The 13,770-nt window shown below is 40.7% G+C and overlaps 1 protein-coding gene across 1 annotated transcript in view; it reads right to left on the minus strand.

The window, feature by feature from the left end:
• LOC108890307 (oxysterol-binding protein-related protein 10-like) overlaps positions 1–6,956 on the minus strand; it is a 65,374-nt gene extending 58,418 nt beyond the window's left edge. Inside the window, 2 exon segments of the mRNA XM_051067800.1 lie at positions 6,015–6,238; positions 6,240–6,956. Coding sequence (XP_050923757.1) covers positions 6,015–6,238; positions 6,240–6,302 — 287 coding nt within the window. The 5' untranslated portion in view covers positions 6,303–6,956.
• Positions 6,957–13,770: the final 6,814 nt, after the last annotated feature.

The following is a 13,770-nucleotide window of genomic DNA, read 5'->3' on the forward strand; positions in this document are numbered from 1 at the left end:
TGAGATTGTTTTATCAACTCCTAACATCCTAAGTTTTTCCCTCTTCCCTGCCACAGCGACACCCACCAATGCTGCAATACCCAGACTCACAGCTTTGATCAGAGAAGCACAGCAGTACCTCCTTTCCACTGAACACATCTGCAAAGAAATGATTCATCCCTCACAATGTTACTCCCTAACCTGCTGATCGCTTAGGAAGACATAAATTTAGAATCTACACATGTAGCAATCCTCACAGCTTCATGTTGTACAACAAGATGTCTGAGGAGGAGACAAAGAGAGCTCTATGAAAACCAGATTAAACACTAACAACAGAGAAATATCTTCTTGTTTGTCACTGCAGTTTGAAATGAATCAATCTAAGGTCTTTTTTTTCTTGTTCTTCTTTGTTTTTTCATCCACCATCATCACCCTGTAAACTAGCTCTGAGCCTCCATCCACGACCAGAAATTTCTGCCCTGCTTCACCAACAAAAACAACACGGATTACCACACACTAACCACGACCAGCTGATGGCATTCATGTGGTCCTGTGTTGTGCACGGCATGACGTCACGGTCACAAAAGTTTCCAACAGGTGAATCTCACATTAATCCTGTCAGACTCACAACCATGTTTGTACCTGTAATAAAAGATCTGAGGCTTGGCAGAGACATTTTCCCATCACCACAGACACATTAAACAAGCTCTGAGTGTGAGTGAATGTGAGTGAGCATCCTGAGTGTTCGGTCTGGGAGCCAAGAGGCTGTGAAATGTAGAGTCAACTTATTATTTCTGAAATAGACTCTCAAGTACTCACATGACGTGAGGGTGTGTGCTCATGTGCTTGTATCCCTGTTGGGACCAATTTGAGAGCAAACATTGAGAATGATGATATTTTGGCTGTACACTTCTTCTGAGGACTGTTTGAAAGTTAAGACTTGGTTTTGGGGTTAAGTTTAAAGTAAATGTTGGGGTTAGACACACAACCTGGGTCTTGTTGTCAGGACTGTGGAAATTGTTTCTCTCCGTTACAGTAACCATGTACTCACCAAATTGCTGAAATCTGGGAACACTGCAACATCGCTATAGGGCTAGCAAACAGTCAAAGCAAAACTTGAGTGTGTCAGACAATAAGACAAGATGTTGGTCAACAGTTTAGCCAGAAAATGCTTATATACTTTCAGGGAAAAACTGTAAATCAGTGCACACGAAATGTTGCTAATAATCCCTCACTGCACAAAAAAACTGTGTGCAGAACAACTACAATGAAAAACTATAAACTTAGTGAGTAGGTAAGTCATTAGCAAAAATTGTGTGAATAAGTATACCATGACTCTTCAACAATTTATGTAACTTTCTGCCAAGCAGCACCTTGTTGTTGTTTAGATGCAAAAAGACTACAATAGTGAACATTCATCTACAACAAGTAAAGGCCTTTATCTCCCTCCAGTGTCCCTTTTTCTTTGTTAGATTTTTTCAATAAATCGCTACAGACCTACTAGCTAAATTTTGTCCTCATTTGAATAAGATTTTAAACTTTCGATCCCATCCTTTGTCTTTAAGTCACTGGTCAGTCCTGTGTCACCTTCTCTCCCACAATGCCTTGAGAAACAATTCACTTGTGTCCAGTAGAGAAAAACAGAGCCAGACTTCAACCGACATTGCTGCTGCGTTTGAGCAAAGTGGTTTAAAAACAGAGCAGTAAAAATTAAAGCAAATTATATCCTGACTTTCACTCTCTAATGTGGGTCAAGCTCCAGGAATGCTAGATCCTGCATTTCCCATAATGCAACACAAAAGCAGCGTTCATCGACACTATCTGTGCATTTTTTAATAGTAAAAGTAAAATGTACATGTGTGTGTATAGAAAGAAAAGAAAGTGCCACCTAGCACATTTTCTCTGACACAAACACACACAGCACCTACACAACATAGCAGCACTTCACACTGACACATGGCCTCCCACACAGTGGCAGAATTAGCTCCACTCAGGTCTGCTGCCCACCACGACACCACCTGCCAAACGCACACAATGTGTTCCTCCACGTGACAAATACTAGAACGTGACTGTAATTACTCCAACACCGTCTTCCACCACACACGGCCTCTCCTCCTTCAAATGTGTCTATATTTAAAAGCAGTGGGCACTTAGAGAAATTAACTGTTTGTAAATGTTGAACACAACCTGGGGAAGGATGGATTGTCTTCTTCCACTGGTGGGCTTAGAGAAAGGCTGATACAAGTAATTTTATTCACACCTTTAATAAAAACCTAATATATCTTTATTAAGGTATCCCATGTTCCAGAAAAACCACTCATGATCTCAAGGAAAGAATTGAAACCTCTTCTTGCTAATAAAGTAAGTCTTAGCAGCAGCAGCAGCAGGTTGGTGCTGTAATAAATCAGGATTCATGCACTCACAAGAAACACAAAGATCTGATTGCACACTGGAGGGTGTAACAATTCTGAAACCAAGACTGAACATCCACAATGGAAGACGTATCACAATACACAATGTGCTGCCACCACTGCAAAAGTGTTGAGTTCTCAATATATTACTAATGTAACAGAACTTTTTATTCATAAAAAAAGTTAAGGCAACAGTATATACTTTGTAAATGTTAGATATTACACCTATTTATATTTAACAGACATCCAACGGCGTGTCACATGACTTTTTTGGTCCAATCATGATGGAGTGATCACACCTGTGGTAAAAGTTATGCTAGCTTTATTAGTTAAAGATGAATATTAACCCCCCAGAGCACATTCAGGTCAGCAGTGTGCCCCCACAATAACAAACCAAAAAATTTGAGGTCTGAATAGAACTGTGGGTTTTGGGGAATTGTTACACCTCTGTTGCACCCTGAAAAGCTTGTCGGACTACATTTTCCAGGAAGGTTTTAGTCAGTGCTCACTATCTGTGTCTACACATTTACTCAAGCTCGAGGCCATGGCTCCAGCTCAGGTCAATGAACTGAAAGGAATACAGTATCTCCTTGAAAGCAAGACTTTTGCCTTTAGGCGCTTTGAAATAGAAACGGGACAGGCACCATCCCAAAGAAAGAACAGATCATGCTCCAACCACCCCGCACAGTATATCTGTTTACATACAGTATACTGTATACTGTATGTGTTTGTGTGGGCAGTGGCGACAAACGACAGATCCCACATGGACTCCTGACATAATTTATATTTCTTTTGATCAATACCATCTCATTTTTTCCTCTCTGAAATGAACATGCATGTCTTTTTCACCCATGTTCTCCTGTGGGTGCACATCAAGATCCGGTTCAGTGCATCATCTCCCTGTCAGTTTAATGGGTGAGCAGGGAGCAGCCGTTCATTCTCTCCACCTCCGCCTCCCTACCCCACCCCTCTCACATACACTGGCTTCCAGCCCAGATCATATAGCTACACCACAGTCCCTGCTTCCTCCTTCTCTGCAGCACTGCTACAGCAAGGCACTATACATCACTTATTTTTGTGTGTATGTGGGTAAAAAAAAATGAATTAATTTCATTTCCAAATCACACTAGAGCTGCAGAACAGAAATCCTGCATAATTCATGTAACTGTACAGTTTGACAGTATACAGGAAATTCAGGATAAAGGGCTTTCTATTCCTCTAAAAAAAAAAAAAAACCACAACCAGATGTTTCACATGTGGCTGAAAACAACAAGAAGGGTAGGCTGGAGGAATATTTTTAAATCAAAAACACACCCATAAAAACTTTCTGTGTCTGAGTTGAGTAAATCGGACAAAGAGCAAACCCATAAATGCTACATGAGGCACAGTCACCGCTGTGATCTCGACTGTTGTCTCTGAGATATTGTGTACTTCATTATGAGAGTGGCTGCAGTGAATCATGAGCAGCAGAATATCAGACAACTACAGGTAATATCTGTTTGAAGCCAAAAAATAAACCAACCGCATCAACCTGCAACAGGCAGCACACAGTGGAGGTGAACACACATACACAGTAAATGTCCTGTATGCTAGGTTTCCATTTTATTAGGTACGTCTGTGCAATCCAGCGTAAAATCCCTACAATTAGTCAGATCCTCATGAAGCTTGAAAACCAGATCTGAGTCAAAAAGTTAGCGGCCATGTTTTGTGCAAAAATGCTCTCCAGTTCCAGCTTCTCATTCTTGAGACTCTGCTGTTTGTCTTTGTCTTATGTGATACTTAATTGAACATCCTGAGGTTTTGAACTGTTGTTCAGACAAAACAAACAACATTCGAAGACTCAATCTGGCATTTTTTGACATGATGAATTGAAAAAATAGTCATGGAATCAGCTGGTAATGAAGATAATCGTTAGTTCAATTTTACTTAGAACAATTCTGAAACAAATATCCACAACATCATAGCACAATACAGGAAGATGGAACTGCAACACATCCCTCACCAAACAGTGGATTACACCTCTACCTATAACAATTACTTCATGCTAACAACTTGTTCAACAGTTGTTGATTTAGCTGTATATAAAATAATGCTGTGAAACAACATGACAATGTGGAAGGAGTCCTTATAGTTGAATCTAGCTGAATCTGCCGCTCGACCTCATAGTTAAAGGTCGTCATAGAGAGATTCAGGTCATTGTTTAAATGTCCTACCACAGTTTCACTGCTTTGGTTCGCTCTCACTGCTCCCACTGAGTCATTTTCAGCCACAGCAGGCAGCTGTTGACATTGAAAAAAGCTAAAAATAAATAAATAAAAAGTTTTAAAAAACACTGCATGCTACCTGTTCAGCCACAAACAGCAGGCAGACACAGTTAGCAGCTAAAGAGACAGATATTTACCTCAGGAGCTGGTAGAGACCAAAACAGAGCTGAAAGAGGGTCAGAATTGGATTTTACATTCAACAAGGGGTCAGAAACACAACTTTATGTGTAAATAAACATCAACACAACAACAATTATCATGTCAACCTAAAAGGAGGTTAATGTTGTCTTCACAACTTCTTTGCACTGCCCCCAAATTACTAAAAAAAAGTCAGCTGTTGCAGGTTTAACTTTGTATGTTGAAACACCGTGAGCAGTGTTTTAGAGCTGCAATGATCAGTCGATCTTTTGTGAGCCTTAGTGTGGTTTCTGACAACTCCAGTGGTTCAGTTGTCAAAACTAGCTTTTATCCATTAAGACTTTCAGCCAAGGTAAATGCCTATCTCTCTCCCAAAGATTTCAAAGGAGTTATTTGTGCTTTTATTAGCTCTCAGTTAGACCACTGCAATTCTTTGTCTCTGTTCTTCATCTGCAGTTTGTACAAAATGTAAGAAAGCAGTCATCAGATTAAATCAATAATGACAATAATGCTTAGTTGTGGCCCTAAAGTGCAAAATACTGAAATGTGTCTAATGTTTTGACCACTGCTATGACAGTACATGAGGCAGCATAATATTAGAGAATGAAATCCAACACAACAACGGCTGCAACTGATGACTACTTTGATTATCAATCACACGTCTATCTGTCTTTTAAAATGTCCGAAACAACAACTTCAAGTCCAAAGAGCAAAGATGTTCAGACTACTGTTAAAGATGACAAAGAAAACCAGCAAGTATTCACATCTGAGAGGTCAGGGCCGGTTCATTTTCAGTGCTTTCACTCAAAGAATGACTTGTGATCAGCTCTAAACACAACACCACTAAATGTAGCTTCAAAAACGACTGAGGCTCTGGGTCAATATGTCTCAATAGTGAACATTATCCAGTTTCAAAAGACATCATTTAACGCAGGCACCTCTGTAAATACTGTTATCTGATTTTGTTTGACTTGTAACAGTCAGTAAAGTAGTTCATTAACAGGCCTCTGTGAGAGAGGCTTGAGTTTAAACCCTCTCACCTCCTCCTCACCCTCCTCCCCTCCCCTCACAGTGACGTGGTGGTAAAAGTGCAACGTGGACGGGGCAAATAACAACACGAAGCCACTGACACTTGAACCGAAAGTGAATCATGTCTCAAACACCCCTCCTCTCCTCTCCTCTCCTCTCCTCTGTCCACCTAGAACTCCATCCATGTGCTTACCTGTTCTGCCAGCCTTGGATCAGGTTGGTGTATTTGCTCAGCACTCCTTCCAGCTGCCTCTTGCGCGCCTGCTGCTGCTGCTGCTGCTGCTGCTGCTGCAAATTCATGCTGTTCCCCAGCAGAGCTCCCCGGCTGCCTCCTGCTCCGGCCGGGCCGCCCAGGGAGCCGGAGCCGGGGCTGTGCGACCCGGTCCGACCGCCACCGGGCTTCCTCGCCGATGAGTTTCGCGCCGGCCGCGGAGGAGGGAGAGTTGGTTTTGTTGGTCGGACTGCAGAGCGTCTTGTCCATCCTGGCGACGGGACGGCGGAGAGCAGGAGGCGGAGGAGGTGGAGGAGGAGGAGGAGGAAGACAGGGGAGGAGGGGACAGGGATGGACCAGAAGAAGCAGCAGCAGCAGCAGGGAAGGTTTCAGAGGAGCATAAGTGTGAAACAGGGCGATGTTTGTCTGCAGAACTAAAGCAGAGGCAGTGGATATGCATTGACTGCGCTGCGCCGGTGGTTTACAGGTCCCTCGGTGCGTGAGGAAGCTGACATATTCTCCCCGGTGGTGTTTGTGTCCCGCTCTCTCCTCTGCAGTGCGCGGTCTGTGTGGCACTCTGGGTCTCCTCCAGCGCTGTTCCTGGTAGAAAGGGAGAGCAGAGCGCAGACACTCCCACTCCACTCTGGACCTGCCCCCGGATATTACAGTGCAATCTCATTATGCGCATCATCGCACCAAAAATGCTAATAATAAAGTTACAGGGGGAAAAAATGCCACCAGGAAACACCTCAGATGACTCAAGTATGCACGAGGCACATCAAGACTTTCTTTGTTATAGCTTAAGAAGAAAAATGCATGTATATTTATACAGTACTATTATTATTTTCATAATGAATATTCATTATTTCAGAGAATCTGTGTTTGTTCAGAGTAAATGAAACTGTGCTGATGATATGTGGAATAAACATGTAAGATGAGTCTGATACTGAGAAGTACGGTTTCTGTCCCTGTAGTTTATCTTAAAAGCAAAAGGGCCTCCAATTGACACCTGGTATTTAACAACTTCCTGTTGAAACGGTTGAAGTTATATTATAGTATGAATCCTTACAGGAATATCAAAGTAAGAATAAAAATATGCCACAACGTGAGGATATAAAATCATTATTACTACTAGAACTGAGTAAAAACACACAAAAACTGTTGCGTCAATAGACTGAAATGAATTTTAAAGCAATATTTAAAGGATTTTGACACTGTCCCACTCTGCCAGTTGGATTAATGCCATAAACCTCTACTGTGAATGCACATGAAACTTTCATTTTGTCCTCATCTTATCTCTGGAAAGTCCCTCATGGCAAAAAGGTAAATAGCACTTTCTGTTTACAGTAGCTGTGCCAGGTCACACAGCTGAGCAACTTCAAATGTGTTTCAGGGTACGTTAAACAGCTTTTGGTATTTTTCCTTTCTGAAAGTTAAAAAAAAAAAAAAAAAAATTCTGCTGAGTCTAAGGAGAACTGGTCTTCTGATCTGTGAGCAACTCCAAGACATCAAACTAATGCAGGCGTAAAGGCCTTTATATCTGATAACATATAACATTACTTTAAGCACCTGTTTTGCCTGATCAACTGTTTAAAGCCTAAAGATATAGAATTTACATTACAAAGAAAATAGTGAATCCTCACATTTAAGAATATTTGGTGTTTTTGCTTTAAAATGACAGGAACAATTAAGTTATCAAACAGCTGCTGATTGATTTTCTGTCGATTGACTAATCAATGAACTGGCCAGTTTTTGCAGCTCTAATTATAAATCAAATCTGATTTAAGGTGGCAGACTCTACCACAACCCTGTAATTCAAAGACACAAGAAACAGTGGCTGGAAACACACTATAGTAACAATTATCATACATTACCTGGGAGAGGCTGTGCTATATATTTACAAGAATAAACCAGTGACAATCTGCATCAGCAATAAATTAAGAGGATGAAGAGGTTAGATTATCATTTGATAAATTCTTCAGTGGATATCAAAGCTGGATGTGGCCATTTCTAGTTTATCTCTATGAAAAGCTCCATGTCTTTAAGACTGACTGAGGCAGAGAAGAGCTATATATCCTTGAGATACATTTACAGAGATATACATTGGTATGGTTTCATCACGTATTATGTAATCTATTCACATATACACTGACACACAAAACCACCATGGCAATCAGGATGAAAAGGACACGTTAATGAAGTCCAGACTGAAGAGCATTGCAGGCTATTAAGAAGAGGCAGAGATTGCGCTGAGCAATCGAAGGCATGCCTTGATGAATCTCCACAGAACACTTAAAAGACCATGGATATATTCCTGCTGCTTGTCAGCTGAGGCAGCCACAAAGCAAAGATCAATACAAGAGATAGTGAGGGGAAGAAAAAAAATCCCTGGGCAACAGATTTGAGGGGTTTGTTAAAAGCTTGTGCCAAGAGTCAAGCCCAGGTCAGCTGCATTTCATTATGAGAGGTCATAGCAGTTTGACTCAGAGGCCTTTGTTAAGTTTCAATTTAAAATGTATATAAGTGAATTTATGAGTTTCATTTTTCAACATTTCATTGTTAAATTCCCTCACATCCTACATATATAACGAGACTGGATAGCCTGCAGTTATCACCTTTCCAAAACCTCAAACAGAGCAAAAGACCAACGAAATGCATTTTGATTTTAATTGCTCCATTGTAAGCTAAATGTTAGCATGTCAGGCTAACTGCCATGGGCCTACAACATGTAGTTGTAGCTTAGTAGTTGAGGGGTGTACTAACACAGGGGCGTGTTATTAGCTCACTATATTATTATGTAAGTTTGTGCTACATTATGTTTTTAAAATCTTAACAGTTTTATCTCTTATTTTCTCTGATAAAAAAATCACCTTTCTGTTTGAAAACGTGAGACATAGCAACAGTAACTAAGGAGGTGGGGCTTATCGCTTACATTTTGTTCCTGGAAGTAAAAATGTTTGTCGTTTGTAATGGCACTACTACATAAAAATACAACCTTGAAATAGAGCCTTTCTCCATGGTGTGTCGTGTTTAGAAAGAGATGTTTTCTGTAAAAACAAACAAACAAACAAACAAAAAACCTTTGTAATATCAGTATTTATCTAATACTTTTGTTTTAGATCACAATTATGCCACATTCATGTCACTTCATTTAAACCATAATTTATAGCAGAAAAGTGGGGAAACTATTCACATCAGCCACTGACCTTTCGACCTTTGAATAAATAAAAATCTGACAGCAACAATATTTCCTACTTGATGATACAAACTACAGACGTGTCAGAAGAATGTCTACAAATACAACATCACCGCTAATGAACCTAAATCAAAATAAAAACCAGTATTGATGCTAATACAATCAATTCAGCCTATTTTTACACTGTTTGGTTTCAGTTGCCAATGAACAACTACAAATATGGAAAACACAACAAAAGAAGAAATAAAATTGGCTGTTTACAGTATCTGATATAAGATTAGCATCACGGCTAACCAGAGGTAGAAGTTATTAGACATTAGCGAGACTGCAACTAAAAAAAAAAGACTTTAAAAGAGAGCTTTGGTGAATTTGTTGGATATGGATAAAACCATGTTACAATCACATAACTCATGGGAGTTGTACTTTTTTCTCTATTCTATTCTCTTCTGCAGACCCTGCAGTATCATCACATTCAAAACCTTCATCATCATTATTTCTGCCTTTCACTCTCTCCCCTCCACCTAATCTTTTTTTTTTTCACTTTTTTTTACACTATCATCCATGTTGCACGCACTTTAAAACAACTTGCATCATCAGTGCCTCAGTCACCATCACTCTGCTGAAACAGAACGAGTTGCTGCAAGAGCCCGCCGACCACCGACGCATCTGAGAAATGGGTGTTTCCTCACCTCATCCCCATAAAACATGAAAGAGCTCATTCCCCAGAGCTGCGAATCAGCATGCGTCCTGTCTCTGGCTACACACTGACATTGCACCAGTCTCCTCCATTACAGTGCCTGTGTCAGCCCCGGTCAGATTTATGGCAGCTGTGACTGCCCGAGGCAGGCCCTCATCATCTCCCACTACCAGTCCGCTCTTGGCACCAGAGCTATTACAGCCTGGAAAGAGACACTTTCAAACCTAATGGCTCCAAAATGTCAGCTTTTTAGGAACTAAGAACAGCAGCATTGCAGTGTGTTTCCTAGTTTATCGAATGGATTATGAAAAATTTAAGTTTTAAATTACAAACTTTGTCAATCCATAGAGGAGCTAACTCAATTTCATTTGAACATCCCTTAATATTATGTTTTGAGTAGCTTTTAGGTTAGAACAATAATCATATTCCACACTGTCTGAAAGCATCACATACAGTATCAGTATCAGGCCCTGATTTCCATCTCTATATATATCAGGCTGACTGTTCACACCTGCCTCCAGTTTTAGTGCTAAGCTATGCTAAGCGCCTCCTGGTTGCATGAGAGTAGCATAAATATTCTCATCTGAGTCTTGGTAAGAAAGTGATTAAGCGTATGTAAATAGCTTTGTGGAAACAGTTTGTGCACGGGGGAATTGTCATGTTGACAATAAACCAGGCTGATAAAGAAATGGATTTTGAGTGTGGAAGAACTTGACTGACCTGCACAAAGCTCTGATCCCAACCCCATCCAACACATGAGATGAACTGGACCAAAAGCCTGTGAATCAACTGTTTTGTAATAAGTTATTCAGCACTCATAAATTGGGTGTCCATTACTTTTGTCCATGAAATGAACTAAGAAGTACTTTCATTTAGAATATTTCAGTATGTTGCAGCAGCAAACTTTATGCAAGGGAAACTTCACTCGATCAAAGCGTGCTGCTGTCCAGCGCAGTTGGCATTTAGATGTCTGACAGCCTTTCAGAAAATAATTGATGATTGATCGCGAGGCTCAGCAAAGAAAAAGCCCGAGACTCAGCTTTAAAGATAAAGTGGTGTGAAGAAGTCCACCCTCAGCACACGTCTTCATCTCTTGGTTCCAATGCATCGATTTCCACAGTGTAATATTTCATAGTTTTTAATGGATCCTGGCATCTCAAAGAGTGTAGTGAGTGGCAGGACAGAGAGTTGTGCTCGTTGAAACAGTATGTCAGAACAAACGCCCATTGCTTAGTCAGTGCAGACTCTGAAAGGTTACTGAGAAACTCCTGAGTAGCAGGGTTCATTTTAGAGGCAGGCTGTCAGAATGTAAATAAAAAAATAAATAGGGATGGGTGTGATGGTTGTATTTCATCAGAAATCTTATCAGTGTTTGGCTGTGTGAGCTTGTCTGTCCTTGTCCCTGACAGATACTATATCTACACACTGCTGCCCATCACTTTGTGTACAAATACACATAATCCACATCCTCTCTCCAAAAAGAGCCACAGAGAGACCAAACCAAAACCAAACAATAACACATAGAGAGGCACGTCCGACCTTGGTTTGTTCCAGTTTTTCCGCTGACGCTGCATTTACAAAGAACAGCTGGATCAGATTAGCATCTCACCTGGTGTAATTGTTCCTGGCAACAACAGGAACTGAGATTATCTCGAGTCTGTTTGTTTTGGGGACATTTTATCTGCTTGTTGGAAACTCTGCAGCCCGCCAACACGACGCCGTAAAAGGCCTCCCTCTTCCTTTAATGAAGAAGCTTATTTGACATATGAAACAAGCTTAACTTCCTTTGTCAGCTCTTACTTTGATTTGATAATATAATCTTAAAATTGTGATGTTAGGTCATGTTGGGTATAAGTTAATTTCAGTTTATTTCATTTCTGACTCTGCTCAGTCTGTATAAATGACATGTGGCGATGGTTGACTTGGCAAAAACTTGTGTATGTTTGCACAACAGCCTGCATTATTCACGAAGACCAGCAACCTCGCCAATGACTACTTAATGGACTGGAGGGGGGCTATTGACCCTGTATGCTGACAAGGTCAGCAGACAGTGTGTGTGAGTGTGTGTAGTTGTGTGTAAGATAGAAGCAGGAGGGAGCAGCTGAGAGAGGGATTTTATAGTTCAAGGGTGTGTGCCTGTAAGTGAATATTTGACCGTGTGTCTCTGCTCTCTGCCTCTTTCCATGCAGGGCTGGAAGATGAGGCCATGAATATTCATCGAGGCAGCTTAAGAATAAGGCTCTATGATGGCCAGAGATGAATATGGAAGCTGTACTATTCATGCTTTTTTTCCCTTTTTTTGTGTTTTTGTGTCAGGAATCCTCAGTCAGCCATCACTTTGAAGGTCACAGCACCTCAGCTCCTCTAAAAGAAAGAAGATGAGTGATTAAAAGCAGTAAATCAATAAAAAAAGTACTTAGCATCTGAGGTCTAATATTTAATGTAATTATGGTAACACATGCAAAGGCAGAAGAAAAAGGAAAAGGTGCAAAAAAACAAGGGAAAGAGTACATTTTGCAACCATTTTTTCATACTGAATTTATCTTTTAATTGGTTAAAATCTAAGCAATTGACATATGAGTTAAAGGTCATGGTTAAAGACATTACACTAATGGCCCTTATACTGTAAAGAAAGCATTTTTCCCTCCTATTAAATCACCTTACAAGTCCAAGAGCCCAAAATGTGAACAAAGACACAGGAAGGCTGTGACAGACCTTCAGTAAAAATGTCATTGCAGCTCTCTGTGGGCTCAATTATCGCTCAATTGAACAGGAGCAGAAGGACCCCAATTAGTGCTCTAACTTGACACCAGTGTTTGTCTGAGGAGCCTCGGGCTGGAAAATCAGAGTGAGAAGATGTGAACAGCCAATGTCTCCACTTGATTTCAGACATTTGCTGCTAAGCGGACGCTCCAGAAAGACGACGGTGTCAAAATGTGACAGACTGAGGACGGTCAACCCCCCCCTGAAGCTTGTTTCAGTGAGATCAGAGGACAGGACACTGTGACAGAAACAACACCTTATTTCTTTTCTGCACTGTCATTGCTCGCAACTCTAATATCCTTTTCCACAGACAACAGGAAAACACACACATCTGCACTGACAACACACACACACACACACACACAAGCTTTGGCTCTGCATTGTTATGTCCAGGTTTTATTACCTTTCCTAATTTCTCTAAAGCACTCTGTTGTGATCACCCTCTTAGTTAAAATGACTTTATAACTTAACTTGATGTATGCAGATGCATTCAAAGAACCCATAACGGCTCTGTTATAGACTAATTAAGGATTTTATTGCACACAAGTGTCAAGATGGAAAGGTAATATGGAGTTGTGGCAACAAGTCATCAACACATCAACAAAAGAAAACAGGCAGTATTTCAAACTAATTGTTTCCTTCAGAGACAGAGGAAGACATAAATGCACACAGGCCTAAAGATTTACATCCACAGCAGGTTGTGGTAGATGTGGATGTATTTCTCTGAAGCACAATAGAGACATCTGCTGGCCAAGACAGGAAATCTGGGTGTACATGTGACGATGAGCTCATCCACAACATGTGATGTATTTTTCCCAGGAGAATTCAGGAATTCTTTGTTTCAAAGCCAAAATACAGCTCTCACACATCTGGTCAAAAGAGATGGGCTTAAGATCAGACTCTGACATTTGTTTTGCCATAAAAAAAAACAGGAAAAATGGGCAAGCGTAAGAATCTGAGCGACTTTGACAAGGGCCTAATTTTGATGGCTGGACGGCTAGATCAGACCATCTCCAAACCAACACGTACCACCCACCTAAACACAACAACAGTGATGGCAGTGGCCTTTCTCAGCAGGATAA

This window comes from Lates calcarifer, linkage group LG3 (genome assembly GCF_001640805.2).
Source record: "Lates calcarifer isolate ASB-BC8 linkage group LG3, TLL_Latcal_v3, whole genome shotgun sequence".
NCBI lineage: Eukaryota > Metazoa > Chordata > Actinopteri > Centropomidae > Lates > Lates calcarifer.